The sequence below is a fragment of the Didymosphaeria variabile genome (assembly GCF_027946475.1).
Source record: "Didymosphaeria variabile strain IMI 356815 chromosome Unknown scaffold_6, whole genome shotgun sequence".
Classification (NCBI taxonomy): domain Eukaryota; kingdom Fungi; phylum Ascomycota; class Dothideomycetes; order Pleosporales; family Didymosphaeriaceae; genus Didymosphaeria; species Didymosphaeria variabile.
In genome coordinates this window covers 960,607-984,075 of record NW_026611625.1, presented here as the reverse complement: position 1 = coordinate 984,075, position 23,469 = coordinate 960,607, and the positions used below count along the sequence as shown (strand labels likewise).

The 23,469-nt window shown below is 51.1% G+C and overlaps 8 protein-coding genes across 8 annotated transcripts; 2 read left to right on the top strand and 6 right to left on the bottom strand.

The window, feature by feature from the left end:
- Window positions 1-2,651: 2,651 nt before the first annotated feature.
- On the bottom strand, window positions 2,652-4,188 carry N0V89_008258 (uncharacterized protein; the record flags this gene model as incomplete). The annotated part of the gene is made up of 4 exons (XM_056217015.1): window positions 2,652-2,847; window positions 2,899-3,824; window positions 3,874-3,981; window positions 4,033-4,188. 4 exons carry the CDS (start codon window positions 4,186-4,188, stop codon window positions 2,652-2,654), a joined length of 1,386 nt encoding a protein of 461 aa, XP_056068571.1.
- A 1,100-nt stretch (window positions 4,189-5,288) lies between these two features.
- Window positions 5,289-5,949, bottom strand: MSRB5 (Peptide methionine sulfoxide reductase B5; the record flags this gene model as incomplete). The annotated part of the gene is made up of 2 exons (XM_056217014.1): window positions 5,289-5,647; window positions 5,715-5,949. The coding sequence occupies 2 exons, from the start codon at window positions 5,947-5,949 to the stop codon at window positions 5,289-5,291; spliced, it is 594 nt and encodes a 197-aa protein (XP_056068570.1).
- Window positions 5,950-6,653: 704 nt separating this feature from the next.
- On the top strand, window positions 6,654-8,668 carry N0V89_008256 (uncharacterized protein; the record flags this gene model as incomplete). The annotated part of the gene is made up of 2 exons (XM_056217013.1): window positions 6,654-7,479; window positions 7,530-8,668. 2 exons carry the CDS (start codon window positions 6,654-6,656, stop codon window positions 8,666-8,668), a joined length of 1,965 nt encoding a protein of 654 aa, XP_056068569.1.
- A 1,799-nt stretch (window positions 8,669-10,467) lies between these two features.
- Window positions 10,468-11,074, bottom strand: N0V89_008255 (uncharacterized protein; the record flags this gene model as incomplete). Its single annotated transcript, XM_056217012.1, has 2 exons — window positions 10,468-10,662; window positions 10,721-11,074. 2 exons carry the CDS (start codon window positions 11,072-11,074, stop codon window positions 10,468-10,470), a joined length of 549 nt encoding a protein of 182 aa, XP_056068568.1.
- A 1,931-nt stretch (window positions 11,075-13,005) lies between these two features.
- N0V89_008254 (uncharacterized protein) lies at window positions 13,006-13,851 on the bottom strand (the record flags this gene model as incomplete). The annotated part of the gene is made up of 2 exons (XM_056217011.1): window positions 13,006-13,674; window positions 13,846-13,851. 2 exons carry the CDS (start codon window positions 13,849-13,851, stop codon window positions 13,006-13,008), a joined length of 675 nt encoding a protein of 224 aa, XP_056068567.1.
- A 2,262-nt stretch (window positions 13,852-16,113) lies between these two features.
- MIC33 (putative mitochondrial 2-oxoglutarate/malate carrier protein) lies at window positions 16,114-17,202 on the bottom strand (the record flags this gene model as incomplete). Its single annotated transcript, XM_056217010.1, has 2 exons — window positions 16,114-16,162; window positions 16,220-17,202. The coding sequence occupies 2 exons, from the start codon at window positions 17,200-17,202 to the stop codon at window positions 16,114-16,116; spliced, it is 1,032 nt and encodes a 343-aa protein (XP_056068566.1).
- Window positions 17,203-18,922: 1,720 nt separating this feature from the next.
- Window positions 18,923-20,389, bottom strand: N0V89_008252 (uncharacterized protein; the record flags this gene model as incomplete). The annotated part of the gene is made up of 1 exon (XM_056217009.1): window positions 18,923-20,389. The coding sequence occupies one exon, from the start codon at window positions 20,387-20,389 to the stop codon at window positions 18,923-18,925; it is 1,467 nt and encodes a 488-aa protein (XP_056068565.1).
- Window positions 20,390-21,546: 1,157 nt separating this feature from the next.
- On the top strand, window positions 21,547-23,267 carry N0V89_008251 (uncharacterized protein; the record flags this gene model as incomplete). Its single annotated transcript, XM_056217008.1, has 4 exons — window positions 21,547-21,820; window positions 22,412-22,601; window positions 22,649-22,742; window positions 22,902-23,267. The coding sequence occupies 4 exons, from the start codon at window positions 21,547-21,549 to the stop codon at window positions 23,265-23,267; spliced, it is 924 nt and encodes a 307-aa protein (XP_056068564.1).
- Between the last annotated feature and the right edge of the window lie 202 nt (window positions 23,268-23,469).

Sequence of the window (23,469 nt, the reverse complement as noted above, 5' to 3'; positions counted from 1 at the left end):
CCGCATCCCGCTATACTACACATGTATCAAGCAACTATTCCAGCCTAGTTCAATAACACTGTCTTCCATCGCATATACACCGAACTTGCTTGGCTCCTCGTATCTGTGTGTTACTAAGCAGAAAGTGCTCTTTTGTACTATGTGCAGAAGAAGCTGCACCTGGAGCAAGATGTGAACAAGGTGCTCCCCTCCCACTCAGCTAAGCGCAGGAGACTTCTCAAAGCGCATCGAGTCATCTCATATGTCTGCACCAGTATAGTTTTTATAACCCTAGTTGCACTTGCGCTGGTCATCTCGGCCCCGCACATACTCCGCTCTGGAGGAAGGGTTACAATGACTTTGCCCGGGGAAATGCTGGGCCCTGTAACATCCCGCTCCTTGAAGGTGGCACCGCAGCCAGAGTATTCTTATGCCTAATCCCGACCGAAGAAAGGCACCAATAAAGATCGGAAAAAGTTTCTAGTAAATGAAACAGCTCAATGTCAGTTAACAGAAATGAAGGGATGGAATCAGCCAAAGCTGATTGAAGAGATACATGTTTGTCCTCTACTACATCACCTTTGCAACTCATCGACATATAATGCGACAATGATCGCGGGTTATTCACGCTGCCCTTTCCATCGGTTACATTCTTGCTGCACGGTACGGAACTTGTTATCGCACAATTACCTTGTTGGAAATCGCTATACAACTTTCCTTCCGCCTTCGGATATCGCACCTACCAAAGTAGTGTTTGTCAATAAGCGACATGCCGAATAAACTCATGCTCACGTCCAACAACCCTTCTCATGATGCCAGAGACACCATCGAATTGCAGCAACCTGGCTCGCCGGACATGCCTGCAGATTATCGAGATCCAAACCATCCATTGGCGCCCGTCGATCTCGACACCCAAGTGAGCCCTAAGCGCAGCTGCTCGAGATGGACGAAGAAGAAGATCGGCTACACGGCTGTTGGCGTTGCGATGCTCTTGCTTGCGCTCCTCATTGCCTTTCTCATAGGCAGGAAGGTTTCCCACAATCGTTCCATACCTTCACCAGGTCTCAGCAATACCACGAATACGACGGTTCAATGGCATCGCGTTACTATGACAGCAACCCAAACGGCCATCAGTTTCGAAACACTACCACCAACTACTATTACTCAGTGGATCACGATCACCCCTATTATCTTCGCACCGCCGAGCTCTACATCGACATCCACGAGTAGTGCGACTGCAGCCTCTTTCGCCGCGCCTGTACCCCTCACTTGAATCTTGAGCCGTCGATAACTACCTGTTGCCGGCAGTTGGGACAAAAAAGCCCGATGGAAAGTGCTTGCATTCCAGTGTTGGAGGCCAAGGTTCAGCAGTGTGATATGAGGAATGGGCGATGGACATGCATAAGATGTGACGCTGCATAATTGGGCGGATGAAGGGGGTGGTGGATAAAGTCTCCAAAGGATTGGCGACTCGCCAGTTGAAGAAGAACTACTGAAACTACTGAATGACTGCGTCAGATACTGAGTCATAATTAGCTAGTCTATATAAAGAATTGCCACATACAGATATTGCTTGTGTCCTTAGAGTATCCCATACTTTATCTCTGAGACATCATGTTAGGTGCCAATGTAGCTATGCAGGCCCTGTGATAATCTGCACTGGCTCATTGTACTTTCACCTCTCTTTGATAGCCACGCTTTCCCCGATGTTTCACCCTCTCATTGCGCCCTCACCATATATACAAAATGCTATTCGCCCCCCTATACTACCTAAGCACCCGACCGTGAGCCTCATTAACACCAACCCGCCTCAATCAAGAGATGCGTGGTCCCAAACCGACATCAATGATTCTCCCTACGGCTGACTCTTTGGAGCCGCAGCCGCAGCCAACGTTCATATCGTTCCGGAATTTCTCCTCCTTTCCCAGCACTCTTCCGCAACGCCCGAAGATGCCCTCACGCATCAAGAACTTCTGTATGCACAAGTACGTCCGGGCTATTTTCGTGGTTCTTCTTACCATTAGCCTGATTGCACTCGCGGTATGGGGCGGCCTTCAGATGGACCGGAAGAAGAATGAGCATGTCGCAGCGCCCTCACCTACGCCGACCGTGACTTTGCACTCGACTTCCATGGCTTGGTACACAACGACCGAGGTAGTGACCACAACTCACACGCCGAGCACAACCTTGACCACGATGTTTGTACCGATGCCGACACTTTGAGGCGTTAACAATAGCTCAGGCCTTCAGAAGTCACAATTAAAGTGACAATTGGGAGGTGGTTGCCATTATCGTACTTTGTGATATGGTTAAAGAAAGGAACAATCGGAGTAGATGCTGTGTTGTACATTCGAGCCTCACAAGAGTTTCTTAAGACTGCGTTCATGGTTCTCGGACACACTGGGGTGTCGTGCACGCGGTTTGAGCGTCTATCGAACACAAGGCATGTAAACGCAAGAACGAACATAAGATAGAAATGCCTGAGCTACAACAAACTAGTGTGACCTAATTCCAACCATTTTACACTACTCGAATTGTGACATGGAAAAGATATTACATACAACCTGATATCGATAATAAATGTTCGTAACATACATGAATTTTCTGACACCTTGAGCAATGCTGCCGCATGAAAGACATTTGGACTCCACGATCATTTAAGTGATATGCGCTCAGTCATCCATCCAATCATTATCACCATTTCCATGCTCGTCACTCTCAGTCCGAAGCTCTGACACTTTCCAGAAAGCCGTCGGTCCAGCCGGACCATGAGGGTCGAGACTCTTGTCGTACCAGATTCCGACAACGCCGCGCTTAGACCGCAACCCGCCCACTTGAATTGCCTCGCTGCGCCAGCGTTCCTCATCACTGCCAACGAATTAGATTTCACAGACCCACTTCAACGAAGATATTACTCACCCATTAAAGACCCACACTGTGCTCCAACGCACCTCACCCTCAGCTGTCGTCCTCACACACCCTCGTATACTCGAATTAGCATTCGCATCCATATTCGTGTCTACAGCGCGCGCTTTGCCGCTAAAATGCACTACAGGCATTGTCTGGTCGTCGTTATTGCCAGGCGCAGTGACGGCCGTTACTTCCAGCTGCATCATGATATGGCGGACTGCTTCTTCCATCGTGATCGGCGGGTAGGGTTGACCCTCCGGCGTTCTGACAGCTGTCGTGTTGAAGTTGAAGTGGTGCAAGTCATCGTAGTCTAGAAAACAGACGATTCGCGCCCAGATTCCAGAGATGTTGTAGGGGTCCTGCAGGTCAAGCGGCAGACTTGGTTCCTTTGTCAGGCTTGGTGATGGAGGTGGAGAATTGGTGGAAGGGAGATGCGCGAATCGGTCTTGGAAAATGTTGGCAAAAGGTGAAGACCAAGGGAGGACAAAGCGATCCATGTAGCGTCGTGAACAGAGCCCGTTATTGTATCCTAACACTACCATTATACTTTCAACGAGCTCCCAATCTACGCGCATGCTGCCATCGTTGCGAAAGGGTCCCCAGCGTGAGCGCTTGGTGTAATTGCGCAAGTCGTAGACACGAGAGCGGGCGAACGGGTGTGTGGAGAGAGTGCGTCGACCGGTTGTGTCGTTAGGTATACCGTGGATGCAATGAAGTCGTGCACTCCGTTGACGATCTTCTATATTGCGCGCTTGAGACTGGATCTCGGTGCCTGCCCTGCCGTACAGAGAGGACTTATGCAGGAAAGTGTCGGCATTTTGAGGGTTCGAAAAGAGATTCGTGAGTTCTTCCTTGTTCAACGACAAGCCGTCATATTCTGAGCCGGTCCGTATCAGAGTATCAACTAGTTCCAGCACGAAGTCGTAATGCTCAGTCTGTGTCCATGTTAGTGGGTACCATGAGACGATATCACCGGGTAGCGACCTTGGCATCTAAACTCTGTGACTGAAGAACCTTGCGAAGCTTGACAAGTTGTTGAAGCTCCGCGATCCAGTTTGGTTCTGGGTCTGTTGTTCTCCGCCGGGGATCATCCTATAAAATGTTACCGAACGTTATGTCGTGACCATCTATCCTGCAGCTTACAAAATTCCTCAGATAATGGACCTTATACAACCTCTCGTTACCTGCAACAAAGTGGTTGAATCCAAGCGACGTCTGCGCCAAAGTGGCCAGATCCTCAGGCTCTACCTCTTCCAAGATCTTGATGAGAACATCGTAGTACAGCTCCAAGAGCTCCATGAGAAGGGTTGTGTTGAACGCTCACAATTACTCTCTCTGTTGAAGGAGCGACTGGACGGTCTCTACAAATTAAGCAGTCGGTGTGGTGTGGAGTAAAGTCGACAGAGAACGACGTCCAGCAGCGCGATGTTTGATGATACTTAGTGCACATGTGGGGGTCCTCGATACGGAGCTACCAGCACTTGAACGGAGCTCCGCTAAGGCTGAAGAACGGTCCCATGTCCGCTGAATGTCAACAACGGACTATATCCACGAGTAAAATAGTAGTCTGGGCGCTGGGTTCAAGCGAGGGCATGGTGTTGGGGCCCCGTTCTTCTGGCGTTGTAAGGATTGGCTTACGGATTACTGCGCACGGTTCCCTCCTCCACGGCACCTTCGCTACCAGCATCATCTTTCCTTCTGCAGGCCAGCCCTTCCCGGTCAATGTGATTTTAGGACGGTGTCATATTCAATGCGAAACTTTCAACACGACGCTGAATCATGGAAATGCTCGGGTTTCACGCGTCGGGTCAGCCATGACATTGCAGCAATGCCACGATGTCATTGTTGACTTCCAATTTCAAGACCAATCACGTCTCCTTAGCGGTCGAGCTGTATCCTTATCGAGCATGATGTACACCATAAAGGTCGATGGATGCCTGCGGAGCGATCGGGAGATCTGTTTTGCGACTTTGCCGTTCGTGTTTAGGTCGAGTGGGGGGAGAAACAAGGTACGGATGGCGGATCGCGGTATTACTGTAAATCAAGTCTTGAGATGGTTCCCATAGTGGAAAGGTGACATTCTTGCGTTGAGCGCTGAGCAGTTCGGAGGGTCGGACCACAGAGGCCGAAGGAAAACTCGAACTGTTTAAGTAGGCCTTCTCTCGCGTAAATGTCCATGTCGGCCATGAAAGTAGGACGAATGGCATGCAACACCATCGTTCTGTCAATGCAAGTATATTCTTACTATACACACAACTCTACATATCGTCGTCATCTCGTCGTCTCATCTCGTCGTCTCGTCATCTCTTCAACTTCATCAACCAAACGTCCTATGGTACACCTTCCTCGCCCAATATTTACAGCTTCTCTCGTCTCATTCCAGGTCCTACCTACGCGAGTCACTCTTTCTTGTCCTCGGGACTGAAGTTGATGGAAACACCATTCACACAATGCCTCTCATCCTTGGGGTTCCCGAACCTCTCCCCCTTGAAGATGTGCCCAAGGTGTCCTCCACAATTGTTACAGACGATCTCCGTTCTCATCATGCCTAGACCTGGATCGGCCCGCTGGCCCACAGCATCCGGGAATGCATCCCAAAAGGCAGGCCATCCGCACCCGGAATCGAACTTATGATTGGCTTTGTAGAGTGGGGCGTTGCAACCTGCGCAGGTATACACGCCGGCGTCGGGGTAGTGCTTGTCGAGCTTGCTAGAGCCTGGTGCTTCGGTGCCCTTTTTGCGGAGGATGCGGAATTGTTCTGAAAATTATGTACGTTAATTCTGCGGGTGGGTATATGAGTAGATGGCGCGCACATTGCAACATACCTGGTGAAAGCTGGGCCTGCCACTCTCCTTCCGTCTTCTGGATCGGATAGTTCGTGTTGTCTGCCATCTTGGTGCCGAAAAGCGCGCCGAGAAATGGGATGTTGGGCATAGATCGCACGAGAGTCGCGCGTTGGGGTAAGCTGTAGATGCCGCGAGCTGGATTCGCAGCTCGGAAGGTGGTGTTGGTAAAGGCGTGGAAGGTGCGGATGAGGGTTGGAATGGACGGGAAGCGCATGAAGGAAAGAATAAATAGGTGGAAAGTTGAGGGTATGTGGAATCAATCGTGGCGCCGTGTACTCTTCGTACACTTCGATTATGGAATCTCTGGGGCGGGGAGCTTGCGCCACCACCGCGTCTCGCGATTTGGAATTGCGTCATGATTCGCTGAACAGAGCATACTCCCATCACACGCAAAAGTCTCCCCCTACAGCAAATTTGCAGCGGTCCCATCTATTTCGAATGACTGTTCTTAATGCAAGCCGGAATGAATCAGGAACAATGACAGCTGGACGGCCAGCTGCAGAGATCACGTGACTAGCTTATCTCCGGAGCAACTCCTACCAGCGTACCATCTCATAATGAGCTTGCAGCATCTACTCACTCATCCACAACTGTAACAACGGGTTTCGCTGCACTGGACTTTCCTTGACCCCAGAAGAAGCCATGCTCTTCTGCGGCGGCGGAGATTCGACCGAGCCGATGAACGCCCACACCAAACCTGCAGGTGACGAACAAGGGCCTGGCCTACCGCCGTGCACACCAATGAGAGTGCATGCGAACCTTACTCCGAGCTGTTTTACTCCGGCGGGGGCCTTCCTCTAGTGAAGGAGTAATTACCTTTGGATTGCTATTCTCTTAACTTTTCTTCACACCTTTTACTGTCGCCAAGCAGACACTTCCTGGTCTACTTGGGTGCTGTGGCGTTCGAGATAGCTGTCGATGAGTGGCAAATTTACGCTCGCGGATCAATTTCCCGAGTCGACCACATCAGAATTGTCACCTATTGGAACTGCCGTGGCTTCGGAGATAAGGCACCCAAAAGCCTCCCAAGGAAGTAGCAATTTGGACGGCCAAGGCGAGGAAGACGACCTTTTCTTGGGCCAGAATAACAGCACTATCAACACCTCGACACATAAATATGGCATAGTTGAGAGCACCAATCTGGATGGCGAACAATATAGACGTTCACGAGGCCTTATTATCCAGACTAATGCAGAGAGTGGAACTGTTCTGCCTCAGATCGACGAAACAGAGCAGACAGAAGCACTGAAAGAGAAACCTGTGACATGGCTTTCGCTACCCAGGAAGGACCAACTCGCTGTATTGACCATCGCGCGCCTCAGTGAACCTCTCACCCAGACTTCGCTTGGGTCATACATCTTCTACCAACTCCGGTCGTTTGATTCTAGCTTGCCGGATTCAACCATTGCTTACCAGGCTGGAATTCTACATGCAGCGTTTCCTGGTGCGCAGTTCTTGACCGCAATTGCTTGGGGACGCTTTGCGGACGCTGCGTATGGAGGTCGGAAGCGTGCCATTTCGATTGGCTTACTGGGCACGATGATTTCTATCATAGGATTCGGGTTCTCTCACAGCTTCGCAATGGCACTCTTCTTTCGCTGCCTCGGTGGAGTGTTAAATGGGAACGTGGGAGTCATGAGGACAATGATCTCCGAGATCATCAAAGAAAAAAAATATCAAAGCAGAGCATTTCTTCTATTGCCTATGACCTTCAATATTGGTGTCATCATAGGGCCAATCCTGGGTAAGTTATTTGTTTCAACTAAAATCAGTTGGTGTGCTAATATCAGCAAGGTGGCATATTGGCCGATCCGGTCGGTAGCTATCCGTCTCTCTTTGGATCTGGCTCACTGCTTGGTGGCAAAACAGGCGTCAAATGGATGATCAATTCGCCATATGCTTTACCGAATTTGATGAGTGCTCTCTTTCTCTTCATGGCTGCTATCGGTATCGTTCTGTTTCTCGAAGAAACCAGCGAGATTTGCAAAGACAAACCAGACCCAGGCCTACGCATAGGACGCTGGATCCAGCGCAGGATTTTCCGGCAGAGGTCCACAGGGGATCACGCGTATACCGCCATTCCGGGAGACGAGTTTACTGCAGCGTCTGCTGTTGAGATGCAAGCTACCCCCACATCCGCACATCCGGTTCTAGGATCTCCCCGAACCAAACTGGCCTTTCGGCGGATGTGGACACCTAATGTGCTTGTTACTCTGCTCTCTCACGGGTTGATGGCCATGCATGTTGGAACTTTCAATCCTCTCTGGTTTACCTACCTTTCCGCTCCGCGATACGACCCTGAACACCCGAATCCGCCTGGTTTCAAACCTCGCGGCTTACACTTCACTGGCGGCATGGCGCTTTCGCCTCCTCGTATCGGCTTAGCTCTTTCGATCCTAGGTGTCATCGGTATAACTCTACAGCTTTTCCTGTATCCAGGACTTAGCACCCGGCTAGGTACAGCACGTAGTTATCGGATTTTCCTTACGTTGTTCCCTGTTGCCTATTTCATTGCACCCGCCCTGAGTCTTGTACCCAGCACGTCCAAGCCTCCAGCAGGCGTGTCCGGCCCACTCATCTGGGTAGCGATAACTGTCGTACTGTTCGTCCAGGTCCTGGCTCGAACATTCGCCTTGCCATGCACTGCGATTCTCATCAACAATTGCTGTCCGCACCCATCAGTTCTAGGCACAATGCATGGTATTGGTCAGTCGGTGTCCAGCTTCACGAGGACGTTCGGTCCTATCGTGTTCGGCTGGTTGTTTGGGAAAGGTCTAGATATTGGCGTCGTCGCATTGGGATGGTGGGGCCTCGCGTGTGTGGCTGTCATTGGGAGCATAGCGGCACAATTTGTAAGAGAAGGAGATGGGCATGAGATCTTGCTTGAAGGGGAGGTACGGGGCGAGGACGGGTTGGTGCGACGCGTCAAATAAGGCCAAGGTGAAATCGGCAAGGGCCGGTGAAGGCCCCTGTTCAGAAGAAAGGTCACACATCTTGTGGGCCAATTTATTGATTCCTCACCTCGTGTCCATACCTCAATGCCCTTGCTTACTCTCTTTTTCCTAGATTAAAGCCCGCACAAAGTCGGTTGCATTCTGCCCGACGGCGTGGTTCGACCTGATTTTGCAATCATGTGGGAGGTGCATGGCAAAAGTCTCTACTGTCAGATATCGCCAGAAGATGCGCTTGAGGGTGGTCGCCTAAATACACGCGTTGACGCTGATGCTGACCCTCTCGAGGAAGTTCAGCTCAGCGGCAAACCTGAGGCCAGACAAACCGAGGCTGTTATCATTGAAAGCGTTGTCTTCAAATCATCGCCACGGAACCGAGTCAACGGCAACAAACTACAGCGGGTCCACAATAAACTCGGACACTTTTACCACGGACGTTACCAAAAGCGTCCGGATTTCCTCTGCGCCCAGTGTAGATGTTGCTGCTTTACTTACGTCGCCGCGGTGCGCCACATTCAGCTGATGGTGGGAAGTTGCCGCAATTCTCGCTTCCATGAACGGCGAGCCTCTTTCGGAGTGGAAGCTTCCAATCTAACCAGATTCTCTCTTCGCCGTGTTCTCAACTATAGCAAAGTCATCACTGCTTTACCCTCTTGCGGAATATTTAGGGCAATTAAAATGGCATTATGCCGAAAGTACAACACCCTTAGATCGCATGGAACAAGTGGACAGTGCGAGTAGAGGTCCATGGGGTAGCACTCAGCTGTCATACACACGTCAAGAAAGCCGCATGTTTCGCCAGCCTTGGTGCTGCAATTACTGTTCTTGCTCTCCCAGTTGAACCTGTTACACAACAAAGCATTGGGTTCGCAAACCGGATGGGGCCATCGTCCGGACAATATGGACATGTTCCGCAGACTAATCTCTTCACAAAGATGACGGACGTGGAAAGTATGGACCAGAAAAGTGGGCCAACCTTTACCAGATACTCATGGTTCAATGGCACTAACAAAATGCAGCTATGTACCTCCTGTCGTCAGATATCTTAGGCGTTGCTACGCAGGCTCGGATTCCTTTTGTCACCACTGATAAATGCCTATTGCCCAACTTCGGAATGCCGTTTTCCAACTTTCACCTCACTTGCAGCATGTGCTACGTGTTCTGCACCGGAAGCAGTTCACATCGACGATTATCTTTGTGTGAAGGGAGATTACATATTGACAACGACACGAAATAAGTTGGCAATATCCAGAAGCTGCGGCCCCTTTTTTCTGTCATGTCAGAACATGTACGAGCTTGGCAATTCTCTTGTGTGACTCATCAGGGAGACTTCCCCTTCTTGCTCCTCGGTTCTACGTTGGTTTACGACCACAGTATTGCAAATATCGACGATAACATAGTAAAGCCTCTTTTTCCAAGAGCAAACGAAACTAAAAAAAGCCTTCCCAACGGAATGATAGCGTTAGCGAGACCAGATTGTCTCACTTCTTTGCCGACAACCTGGGCAGTATACAACTACTGTCCGAACGCGTCGCCGATGAATTCTTATGGAAGAAACGGCATGAACATGGCCGATGGGAATCTGAATTGTGACCATCTGAAGAGCTGTCGGGGACGATCAATGTGCGTTTTGAGCAGAATGTTCATAGTGAGCCAAGACTGAAGCGAGATTGAACTGGAAGCACGCTGCAGCTACATTGTGCATTTACAGGAGAACTGAAATAAACGACACGTAAATGGATGATCATGCACCTTCTTTCGACGTCCGTGTTATTTCTCGCCTAGCTTCCCTCATAAACCGCAATGGCATTATCAAACGCAGTATCAATGACACCTTTGCCCAACCCAAGCAGCCCAGCGCTCGCAGGTACGACCTTCTGCGTCACAGCATCTACCAGATCATCTGTATGCGCTTTTAGAACTTTCAAGTCAAGCAGCACGATCGGCGACTCTAGTGTCTTTTTGAACGTTTCGTACTACACAAGGTGTCAGCTGCGTACCACGAGATTTCCCCACACACAATACGACACGTACCTTCGCACTCAACGCCGTCAGACTTGTCTGAATAGGCGTAATCAATCCCGCCAACCCGGCGACCACGTTGTTACTCTCCGTCTCAGTAAAGTTGCCGCTTTGCTTAGTGATGAAGGCTGTCTTCAGCGTATTCGCATCGAGGGAGGTCTCAGTGGTGATGACTGCGAGTGACTGCGGAATTACGTGCAGAAGTGTACCGTCGAAGGCATTGACGGCAGTGGTCAGGCTAGTGAGGGAAGAGTTGAGGACGCCGATCTGCTCAATGACTTGAGGGGCGAGAGATGGGGCATCTCGAGGTGCGTGAGGGAGGGAGAGGGCGACTGGGAGGAAGGTGAGAAGTGATGCGAAGCGCATTCTGGAATTGGGGTTTGGGTCTTGGACTTGAAGGGCAATGAGAGGTGACGAGCTTATTTGAAGCGTCTGGAGCGCACTTTTTTCAACCTGATTTTGTGTTGAACTTATACTTACAAAGGAATCTATTGACCTATGGTGAGATGTCTACGAGGGTGCTAGGGTCGGCTATCTATCAATTTTGAGAAGGTGAGATCCGTGAATTGTAGAACAGATGTGCATTGGTAGAAATTAACGAGACCAGGGTAACCTGAAAACTACACCGCTGCTCACAGAGCGTCATAATTAGTAGTGGGATCCAACACTGGCTTCAACGAGTGACAAGGTCAGCGCCTGCACATATAAGAACATGCGCCGAACCAAATAGCCAATCGGCGCGAGAGTCGAATTGGTAAAGTTCTAGCACATGAATGGGAGATACATTCACCGAGGAGATGTTTCTAAGGCGTGATCACTTCTTTGAAGATCATGTAGTGTTCCTGGCTAAGATGAGCTTGGATGACAGGGGTAAATGCGGGGCCCCGCAGCCTGCCCGCACATTCACAAGCTTCGAAGCTTTGACCGCCGAGCCGAGGCAAGCATGCGCGTCCGTTGGGACCCTAGGCTCATTTTTACTTTCTTGGTCCTGCGTTGCAATTCGGTTACATGTCGTCCAGAACCTGTTCTGAGACATGGGTTATTGTCAAACCACCTCTATCCCGGCTCGAGCTGCGTAATGCGTGTTGTCATGTACCCAAGATTATTCGACTTAGGTGGCATTGGTGGAAGGCAAGGATCATTTTTCTTTCCTCTGCATACTGACTCCTCAATTACGCCGCTTCCAGAAGGCTCTCAGCCAGGATATGCGTTGGACAAAGACACCTTGCTCCAGCACCCAAAGGTTGTCAGGAGACGGCACACCAGTACCTCGGAATGACAACAGCCTACACGCCATGACACATCCAGGATCCACGTCAGCTTAGCATAGCAGCCCCCCCCAGGTATCATATACATTTCCCTGCGCTGCTGTCTCACTAATTTTCTATTCAGGTCCCTCGTCGTAATATTATTTTCTCGCAAGTCAAATTCAGTCTCTGCATTTGTTGCAAAGCCGCCGCAATGCAACCATGACGGGCCTGTTCGCTCTCTGTATGTTTCCGAAGTAACTAGGAGCTATTCTCACGATGATGAAGGATTCGACATCACGATACTCCAATGTCGGCTTTCTTGTCTATGGAGTAGGTGTCAGTCTTCGTCGCCTGACAGTAGTTCAAGGGACAATACTTTTACCTGCGTTCACTGAAACTTTGGCCTTCGGGACCACGTGCATCATTGGCTTTCTCGTTGTACAGGGAATGCGCGATGCGATCTGCTGCTTCAATAGCTCGTGGAAATTCCATGTTTCCCCTTTAAACTCATAACTTCGCACGCAATACTTCCTCTCCAATCTCCAAGGTCGCTACTGCGGCTCGCTGAAGCTATATCTTTGCGTGGTATTGGACATCGGGGAGACCGTAGTTCGATATGTTCGCACATTTGCGATATCTCATTGCGCCTAGCTAATATGAGACGTGCAATACGGGACCAAGATGTGCCGCCCGGATGTGGTGCATACACAAGTACTCCAGGCTCACCAATAAATTTTTGTCAAAGGACAAAGGACGAAGGTACTGGGGGCTGGTTCCTCCTGATACCGTTGATCTGTTTCGCGAACTTGGGTCAGGAGGCTGCAGGGCTGTGTCCTTACCTCACCCAGCATCGCACACTTGTGCTGTCGCTAATTTGAGAACTTCGGCTGAAAGAAACAGGAATTCTTGCGTTGCTCACGTCGAGATCTTTGGACGAGGATACAAGATGTCGGCACGGCGCAGGGACGTGACATGGGTAATGGCTATGAACTATGAAGAACATCATGCATGAAGTGCATCTAAGGAACCGGCTGTAGAAGTATTTCATTAAAGATTGGCCTTGGGCTCCAGCAGTTTCGCCACCGGTTTCCTTACAAGCCGAGCAACCAACCAACTACTTTCAGCACGTTTGTCCCTCAACGAGTCGCTGAGAACAGCCTCTTTGAACCTCATCGTGAATTGTCGTAGAACCATGTCCTCAGTAGCCGAAAGAGATTGCAGCTCCGCACCCTCGCCGCCCCTCAACGCCCTCACCAACGGATCGCGAATCAACGCCATAAAGAATCCCGCGAAACCCTCCGCATACTCTTCGTAGTCCTGCCAAGTCTTCATAGAGCCTTGTAGCTTCGTCCACACGGGATGCGGAAGCGTGGGATACGCCCACGGCATAGGCAGATGCCACAAATCCCGCACAGAGGAAAGAATCTGTCGCAAGTCTTCTTCGGTAGGTTGAAACCACGGCCCACTGAAAGCGCGATACTGTGCTGGTGTCATGGTGCCGTCTTCGAGGCATCTTTTGAGCACTTGCGCCGTGGCTTCCCAATGGAGCTTTACGGTCGAGCTTGGGGTTGTCGGAATGACTATGAGAAGATGACCACCGGGTCTGATCTCTCTGGCACGGAGGCGGAGGAGGTTTGTGAGGTCTGCGTGGCCTTGTGAGCGGACGCTTTGTTGCCTAGTGGTGCTTGTAAGTTGATGGTACGAATGTGACGTATGCTTGGAGTAGTAGAGTACCAAGTTGAGTAGTAATCGTCCTCGGGTGGAATGACCATTGGCGGTGGTGTCTTCTCAAGCCAATGGAAAGAACTCCAAGCCATGCCTGTGAGCAGTATTATTAGCTTCTCGATAACGTAAAATCATCGCATACGTTGCATGCATTCTACTCACCGACATCTACGGATTGATCGGGCATGATTTGTTGGTAGAAACTTCTAGGCAGCACAGCGAAGTGTCCATTTTGTTGTCCACGCTGTCCGGTACGGTAGTCCTGCACAGCCTCTGCCACTCCATTCCAGTCATTGTTCATTCCATCATTGAGTATGAGCTGATACTGGACATCCTCATCAGCTTTAGAGAGCAGCAGGTCAAGACTGTGTGTCCAGTTTTGACCAGAGCCACAGCCCTACAAGGCGTGGCTGCGTTAGTGTACAGGATTCTCGAGAAGTAATTCATGTGCAAGATAGGAGTGCAACAGAAGACGATACGCACATAGTCTACTACAGTGATCGATTTGCGACCCTTCAAGTCTGGAAGATACTTCTCGCACTGCTGGTAGATTAGGCGCTGGAACGCAGAATTCGCGGCATAGTTAAATGTCCCTGCATTTGAGGTGGCATCTATCCCAAGGCCATGCGACTGCTTCGCAGTTTCGGAAGGACCTGGAAAGTCTTGGAGGGAAGAAAGTGTGTGCATGTTTGGTCGATTGGGTTCCAGTGTTGACAACTAAAGTCATAGAAAGACGATACGTTCGAAGATGTGTCACTCAAGAGCATGAGCATGCACCGTGCGATAAGGATTCTATCGACCAGGCGTAGGGCGCTCACCAAGAATCATCGTGGTTAGTAGCTCTGTTGCCTGTGCCATCCCCGGGCGAGGTGTGGTGGCACTGCTGCCATGAGGAGATCTCTGTGTTCGCCCCCCCAAAACCAGGTATCTGGTCGCTATGTCTTTGGGCAATCGCAACTCGATGAGCAATCAACGAGTCTGTGCGATAGTTAAGACACCTTCACTGAGTGTCAACATGCGGCATGGATTTTTAGAGAGCTATTCTAGATTTGACGAGGGTGGTAGACTATTTCTTCTCCAGCATAAGATCCGAGCTGGAAGCTTGCGACGATGAGTATTGCGCTAGTTCGCGTTGGTTTGCCGGTTGTCATCAACGATGATCTGCTACCAAGTTACCATTGCGGGATCTTGTAGGACAATGCGTGCAAGTTTGCTCTGGCTTGGACGCCACTTTACACCCCTGCTCACGGTTTGAGCAGTAGACTCATTTGCTCAGCGCTTCGTGCGAACCAAAGTGTGGCACTCCTTTACCATCTGACATTTTGCTTTCGGATTTTCTTCGTCCCTTGTCTGCTCTAGGCAACTCCTATGATCAAGAAGTATGTGTGCTTCATTTGAATCTCTTGAATGGCAGAGTCCAGCGCACTCACTTCGTACAGACGTAGTGGCTTAGCCTGGTCACTCGATTTCGGACAATCAGGCCGTGCGAGTGACACCAAGTGAGGCCAACACGATCTGTTGCCCTGTCCTATTCTCATACGCTCTGGCGATAGAGCACGACATTGGTGCACAATATCTTGTCCAACGAAGGTGGCGGCGTAAGGTTTCGGTGAGAAGTATATCTGCGCACTTAAGAAGCCACGAAGAGACACTGCAGGTTGTTAGCTCTGAACATTACATGGGCAAGGAGTACAATACATTGTCGCACTGATACTCTTGACTGACTCGCGGACACAAGGCCTCTTTCGTTGTGCTGGTTTGTAGACAAGAAGCAGAAGCTAAGATCGATGCCGAGGATACGACAATGCCTAGGTAAGACCACGTCAGACGAACGCGACTCTGATTCTCTCGTTAGCCCGCGCCTCGTTCACCCACTCATCCTCGCATCAGCAGGTGTCTTGGGGCGCCGAAGTAGCAAATCCTGAGACCTGCAGTTGCGTTTCGCACGATCTCTCTCAAGGACCCCAATAGACCCCTCCATCTCACGAGTGCTTCCCACTTCGAATGCAGGCACGTTCTATGATGTTCTGACTGTAAGTAAGACCCATCATCAGACCGCGCCTACCTCGCAGCTTCGGCAGCCGACTGCCGAAGCCTAGGCCCAAACCTAACACGTCACACACAACTAGAGATCGGCGTCGTTGGCGTCACATGACCTGTTCGTTGTATTCGCTTACTTCGAATCGCGAAGACGTTCCATTTCGCAACCTAGCAACATGCGCGTGAGAAGCGCTCGCGCCCATACCCCCAGTGACCGTTCCTTCACCCAAAGAGAGAGAAGGTGCTGCGCCGCGAACGCCAAATCCAAGATGAAGATGCCCCGAATGTACACAAAGGTATAGAAAAGCGCACATATACAAGTCCATTGAGTGCTCTCCTGGTCGTGATAAAAAAAAAGTCATTCTCCGTGCCCCGCGTACGTCGAGCGAGTTATTTGGTGATGAAGCCGAGGTAATCCGCGACGACGAGCGTTACCATCCTATCGATTGTTAGAGCCAGTCGTCACCTCTCCATGGATCCCTAAGGAAAGACTTACGCATGCGGAGCGATACGCACATAATATGTACCGAATCCTCTGTAAAATCTAAACAGACCTTCGTCTTTTGCAACTTGCTTGAAGCAATCGAACATGCCCTTATATGGCAGACTTCCATCCGCCGCTCTAGTCTGCTTCTGGAGCCTAGTCTTCACAAAATCAAACGGCAAGCTGAAGAAACTGGCGAAGAAGCCAGCGACTGCCGATGCAGTCAGCGTTTGCGTGTTCGGCGAAAGAGATGTAGACTTGAGCTGGTTCTTCGCCTCCGAGAAGAAAGCCAGCTGCCCAAAGTTGAGCGCCATGGCGCGGACGACCGTGGGATAGCAACCAGCCCATAATCGTGATACACCCTCTGCCTTGGAGATGCGGACCAGTGCGTCGATAACGGACGTGTAGTTTGCACGTTGGGCGAGGGGCTTCAGTCCGTCGGATTGCATGCGGATTAGGGCTAAGTCGGCCGGATTCCCAACCATTGCTGCAAGACCACCTGCAGCAAGACCCGCCCCGGCGCGTTCCTTGAACCCGATTTTCTGGCCCTTGGATTCCGCAGATGCGGTCAGGGACTTCATGAACGTGTCGAAGAAGCCGAGACGGGCAGTTGTGTATACGGCTTGGCGGAGAAGGCCAGCACTGAGACCCGTGTAGAGATCTAGCGCTTTTCCGCTAGCGACTATCTCCCTGAATACGGACACCGGGGTGGGCTTCGGGCCTGTCTTTGCGCCTTCGCCCGCGAGTTGTAGTCTTACTTTGACCATGTCCACCGGTTGGATGACTGTGGTGGCAGTCATGCCTGCTAGGCCTCCATTGATGAAGGGCAGTGCTGCACGTACGAATGGCGTATGGAGGAAGCTTTGTGTTGCTTGTTTAGGGTTCTCTGCTGCGTTCTTCATGACCGCGGACGCGTCAGCGAGGGCTGATTCTGAGGTTTGCTTTGCGCTGTCGATAGCACGAGAGGCGGGCATCTTAAGGGTCGCTGTTGACATGACGGTTAGGTGAAGGTCTGGATCAAGGAAGAATGACGCGGAAGGGTCAGGTTGTGACGGTTGGTGGCTTCTGCCGACAACCAGAACAATTGACTTGAAGCTTGACGGGCACCCTTGAATTGAGCAGGACACGCGCGGTCTATGAAGGCCATGGCGCAGCTGCTCGGATGCTCAGGTCCAGCACCATGACTGCAGGTGTGCTGCAGCGTCCAGCCGCGGCCGTAATGGCATAGCGTGGACAGGCGGACAGGCTGCTCGGGGACCAGGAGCCGTGACAGCTGTCGAGGCCCGAGTTCCGCAGCGCATCGATTGCTCTCTCCGAAACTCTCCGGACATGCGAGTCGAGAAGGTTGGTGTCCGGCCAAAGGCGCAGAAGAAGAAGAAGAGCGGACGCACCTGTAGCGGGAAGCCCACGCCAAGTCGCTCTTTGGACGTGGGCGGGTGGGTCGCGCGTTGAGAAGGGTTAGACTGCCTCAACGAGCGGTCGCAGTGGAGCTCGCCTGCCTACTGCACTGCAACAGGAAGATGAACTGCGCGTTAACAATGCCACTCGTAAGCTGGTGGATTGACAGAGCAATGGAGCTTGAAGTCATCAGACGACAGAGCGGAGGTCGTCCCCTCCTCCGACCTTCCCCTCATTGTGGTTGGCTGCACCCCGCACGACAAAGAGGTGCGCCAGTCCAGCCTGCTTCGAGGGACGACTTCTGTGACGTGAGCAGCTGTTCAACGCGCTCCCAGCCAATGACCATGGCCGACTTGGACCGCTCGACGACTGCGGTCGAGGGGATTGCGGGACGAAGCGGTCATGCATGAGGACGCCCTGTCGCGTGCTCCGAGCAGCTCGACCAGCAGCTTCAGTCCCATGTACCTCGACCATCGAAGCTGTCAACGAGATCGTCAGGTACCGCAGCATTATCCTCGGCGCTCGGGCACTGTCTGCGGTTCCGCATCTGGTATGCTGCCGCTGTTGTCCCAACTGACAATGACGTAGCCTTCCGTCTCTCCGAGTAGCATCATGCGCAGATACAGCTGCTGAACATGTACAATACGTCCGTCCCGACCTGATCCAGACTCAACGAATACAAATTGAGCTCAGCGTATACTCTCCCTGTCATCGACCCCGAGCCCCAAGTCGTAAGCCTCAAGCGGCGCGGACAGCATGTTCGCATTGCGACCGCTCATTTGACGACGTTATCGCCTATTGTTGAGCGGTTAACCGAACGGACCTTCTCTCAATTCATGCACCGCTTGAGCCGCATAGGAGCTGTAAGTGAGGCTGGGGCGCTTAAACCGCGGGCATCCTAGGCGCATCCGCGCCGCGGCCGAGAGGTAGCCGCGACAGCATGAGGCGCGTACGGTAAAACAACTTCAGTGTGAGATCCCAAGGGTGATAGATGGAAACCTCCTGTTGGAGAGGGAACCCGAACCGAGCCGAACCGAGGAGGAGAGATCGGGCGGGAAGGGGACATGTTCATTGTAGGGTTAGGCTGCGATACATGGCCAGAGACAGTTACTTGCGAGTAACCGGCCGTGTGAGCTAGAAGAGTTGAGCAACAATGGCTTGGTTCCGACTTCAATCATGAAACATCCACATCATCCGTTCTTTCGTGGGCTATAATGTACAACTGTCTGAAGACCTCCCTTGAGAGCTTCGAGAAAGTTTAGATTAGATTAGATTCTCCCCAAGTAGCACTGTCGAGCTCTCGGCCGGCACGTAGATTTATTCCTCCTCGTCACTAGGGCTACCCAGATCATCGACTATCGAGCTTCTTGGCGGTTCCTGAGTAGAAGGTACTTGAAGTCTCGAAGACGGTGAAGCTTTGATCCGCGGCTGAACAGATGGCGTTGGTTGCTGCGAAACCGATAGCTCCCTTTCCTCATCTGGCTCGTCTTCTGCTTCTCGAGCTTTTGCTTGTTGCAGGCGTTTGATTTTGCGCATAAGAACCGGATCGGGGTGAAGATCTTGGGCTCTAAGCATCTGTAGCAAGGTCAGCTTCTGTTGTTCCAAAATTTGTACGCAAAACAACAAGGGCTGTAGACTAGATTTCAAGGTGCGTACCTGATCGCAACCGGTCACCGGACATTTCACAGCCTTCTCTCCGTTACTTGCAGATCCACCTCCAACCCTTACCGTGCTCTTCCTAATCATCTCGAATATGGCGGTTCGTTCGAAGGTATGAGGACATTTTGCGCTTGTGTATGGATCTTTGAGAGGCAGGAATGTCAAAGGGCATTTGATACTGATAGTTGCACGCTCCATGACAATATCATCATCGTCGTCATGGTCCTCCCCGTGTCCGGTAATTCCCGGAGCAGGTGAACCTGTCTCTGTGAACCACGTTTCGGGTTTTGGAAGCGGGCGATCATCTCTGTATCGCGCATCGTGCACCATTTTTTTGAAGTTGGTGTAAGCGTCATTGTTTGAATAACGACCGACATAGGAGATAGAAGTGTAGTCGATCTTTTCGCGCTCCATACGGTTCGCGTACATCTCGCTCACGCCAGTGAGGCTTGGCCGTGAGCCGTCGAGCGGCGTAGGGCCTGGTGTAGGTCCTACTGATTCCTGGGTCTCCTGTTCGTCTTCCATATGATCGCCGTCATCATCCGCTCTGTTCTGTGTGCGCCGCCTCTGCGATTGTGACGCCCCTTGTGATTCCCGCTGCGACTGCTGCTGAGACTTCTGTGTCGCATATTCTTGCTGGAGTCGTCCTGGAGCGTGCGTCTGCAACCATCCTAGAGATTCCTCAATTCGTTGTGCGGCCACGCCGTTGTCAATGATTCCCCTCATACTCTCCTCGAGTTTTTTAGTGTACTCCTCGACCTGTTTTTGCAAACTGGCAAGCCGTGCTTCATCTTCCTGCTGACTCTCCGTCTCAACACCCTTTTCCCACCGCGTGCGCTGCTTAGCCACAGCTTCTTGCCGCTCATGCAGGGTGTCCAGAATGAGGGCGGCTGCTTCCGTGACCCGATCGCCAGCCTTCTGGTTATGATCCTTGAGCAAGGCTACCGATCGGTCGTTCAGAGCGCGAAGTCTCGCTTGCGCGCGTTCGTTCAGCGGGTGAGATGGTTTCTTGTACGGCGGTAGCTCCTCTTCAACTGCGGGGCGACGCGCTGGGGTTTGCGTGGGAACGATGGAGGACCGGCTAGGAGTTGGCCTGACTCCAGACTGGCGATGACGAGACGACATTACGACGAGAGAATCTAGAAGCTTGGGCTCGATAGGCAAGCGGTCTTGGGGTATATTGAGAATCGTTGAGAGAAGTCGCGCTATAGCGAAGTGGTCCGTGCCCGAGACGCGCTCCACGTGACATCGTGTCTTCCGCAGGGTGCTAGTTCCGTGGCACTACAGAGTATTGATTGAACAGACGTGCAGGACTATGTGAGCTTTTACTACCTGATGGTGTTTAAAGAAGCTATTTGCAAGGTTGGTCCATTTCTTCCAATAGGCGTCGACACCGTATACGTGAGAACTAGATACTCTAAGTAGGTACCTGTGGTAAGCCGGTATTATCATTTATAATAGTCCCTACACCACATCTCTATAGCTGATAAAGAGGCCTTGCAAGATTTTTTCATTACTAATTTACGCATTCCTCGATTTTGACAATAGCCTGTGAAATCTGGGTTCGATCAAATGTTCCCGAGGTCGTTACGATATCAAAAACGTTAAACACGATCGATAATCAAGCAAATAACAGCAAATATGCTTGGGTTGTTGGATGTGTTCATTTTCGATTCGTGACTTGTAGTCAGCTCATTTAGGATGAATCGAGCTTCCCGGGGTTATGGCTATGTGGAATGCTTCATGAAATGCCACGAATCGAGTGTGGTAACAGTGCTGTGCAAGCTAACTGCCGTACAAGCCTAGCACGCACCTTAGTCCCAGGTGCTCGCCCAGACTCAGAGGGTGTTCACTTTCGTACGATACCTGGACATGCTATTTGGATGAAGAATGCTTAGACGTCTGTGTCGGCATGCCGAGCTAGCTTTTCTTTTCTTGAGTGTCATTGGTGAGCTAGATTCCTTCTTCGTGTAAGATGACCAAAATTTATCGCCGCCCGCCGGGGACGATCACTGGTACCTAGCGATACAGCCAGTTACCATTCCTCCTCTGGCATCTGTGACGTTGGTGGAAGCCCGCGAGGGCAAGTGCGAACCCTAGTAGATCTGAGCAATATATTCCGTTCGGTTTTCGCTCGGACATAGTCAGTGTACGTGAGTTTGGAGAATGGCTATCAGGTCAGAGGCTTTGTACTACTACTCCAGACGTGCAGACGTATGGTACCTGCCAAATAGCATCTCCAATCCGTCACTACTGTTGTTAAAGTCAGTCTTGGTGCAATCATGACGCCGACCGAGTCCGAATACACAGTCGGTACCATTGAAGTGTTTCACACCTCCTCATCAAAAGCCAACGACCCAAGAGCGAAATACAATGGCACGATCAACCTTCCTATTGGCCACAAAAGGGAGCCCGACTGTCGGTCCTTCGAATCGGAGACTATATTCGACAAGGACATTGTAATCCCGATGCGCGACGGGACTGTCCTTAGGGGTGATGGTTCCGTCCAGCTGGAAAATAGGGACTTCCAGAGATCATGTTCTCCCCATATGGGAAGTCTGGAGAAGGTGAGATAGATCCGCTACCATTACTTGGGGCACATGTGTTTAGCCTTCACAGGTGTTTACGACCTCCACGTTCAAGGGCGGGCGAGAATTCCACGCAATGCGGTCTCCGGGTACCAAAACTTCGAAGGCTTTGATCCAGCTGAGTGGGTAAATCATGACTATGCTATCGTCAACGTCAATACGCGAGGCGTGATGGGTCCCCAAGGGAATATCAGGTAATCGATGTGCCAATTCCTTCACCTTTTTTTCAACAAATGATTCAGGACAGCTTCTGAGGAATGTCCGGAGGCCACGACGGCTACGATACTGTAGAGTACGTTGCTCAACTCCCATGGTGCACCGGCCATGTCGCTCTTGCGGGCAAATCTTAGCTTGCGATCACGCAATGGTTCGTCGCCGCTACGAGACCACCTCATCTTACCTGAATACTCCCTCTCGAAGGAATGAGTGATTTCTATAGGGAGTTATTATGCAGGGGCGGTGTCCCGAACCTTGCATTTATGGACCTGTGGGCGGCCACCTTTTCAGTGCGTAGATTTCACGCATGGAACATGAACAGGAAATACTTAACAGCTTTCAGGTGACAACGAGCGCGAAGATATCATTGCGATGATCAAGAAGTATCCTCTTGTCAACGATTACTGGCAGGACAAGCGAGCGCAATCGCACCTCATACAATGTCCGGCCTACGTTCTAGCTAGCATGGCAACAAGTTTACACCTCTTCGGCTCGATACGTGGTTTTGAGCAGATTCCCCACGACAAAAAATGGTACATCCCCCCAAATCATTCGCACCATATCCATTGATGGACAGCAGGCTGCGGCTTCACCCGACGCAAGAATGGCACGATCTCTACCAACCTGAATCAGTTACCGACTTCAAGAAATTCCTCGACTTCTACATGAAAGACGTCCGCAACGGCTGAGAACAGACGCCCAAGGCGCGCATCTCACTGATTCGATATAATTAGGAACCGACCGGGTACATTCCCTTCGACCACTATGACCAAGCTCTATTTCTCCAATGACAACACTCTCCAGCCTGAAAAAAAGCAAAGACAGCGTTATAGCTGGACAACAAGCGTACCAGTCCAAGGTCAAACCCCCCTCGATGGGACGCGAATCCGGAGGAGCTTAATTTCACTTTAACGTTCCCCGAACGGAGCGCCCTTATTGGGCCCGTCAAGGCCGTTTTGTTCATGTCCTGTCCTAATCACGACGACATGGACGTTTTCATCATTCTCCGCAAGGCCGATGCGGAGGGAAAGGTGCTTCGAAACATTAATATTCCCATTCCAGATCTGCATGCCGTGGATCCAGGTATACCAGAAGAGAAGGATGTGGAGATGGTGAATACGCACCAGTATATAGGGCCTATGGGCGTCCTGCGTGCAAGTCATAGGAAACATGATGAGAGCTTGTCGACCGAGAATTAGGCAGTGCACGACCACACAGCCGAAGGAAAGATATCACCTGGAACTGTTGTTAAGTCAAAGATCGGGATCTGGCCTGCATCTATGCGGTATGAAGCTAATGAGAAGCTGGTGGTCCGAGGTTCAGGCCATGATATGCGGATGCCAGATTATGCGCCGCTCAGGGACGTTTTCCACGGAGAATAAGGGCAGACACTGTGTGAAT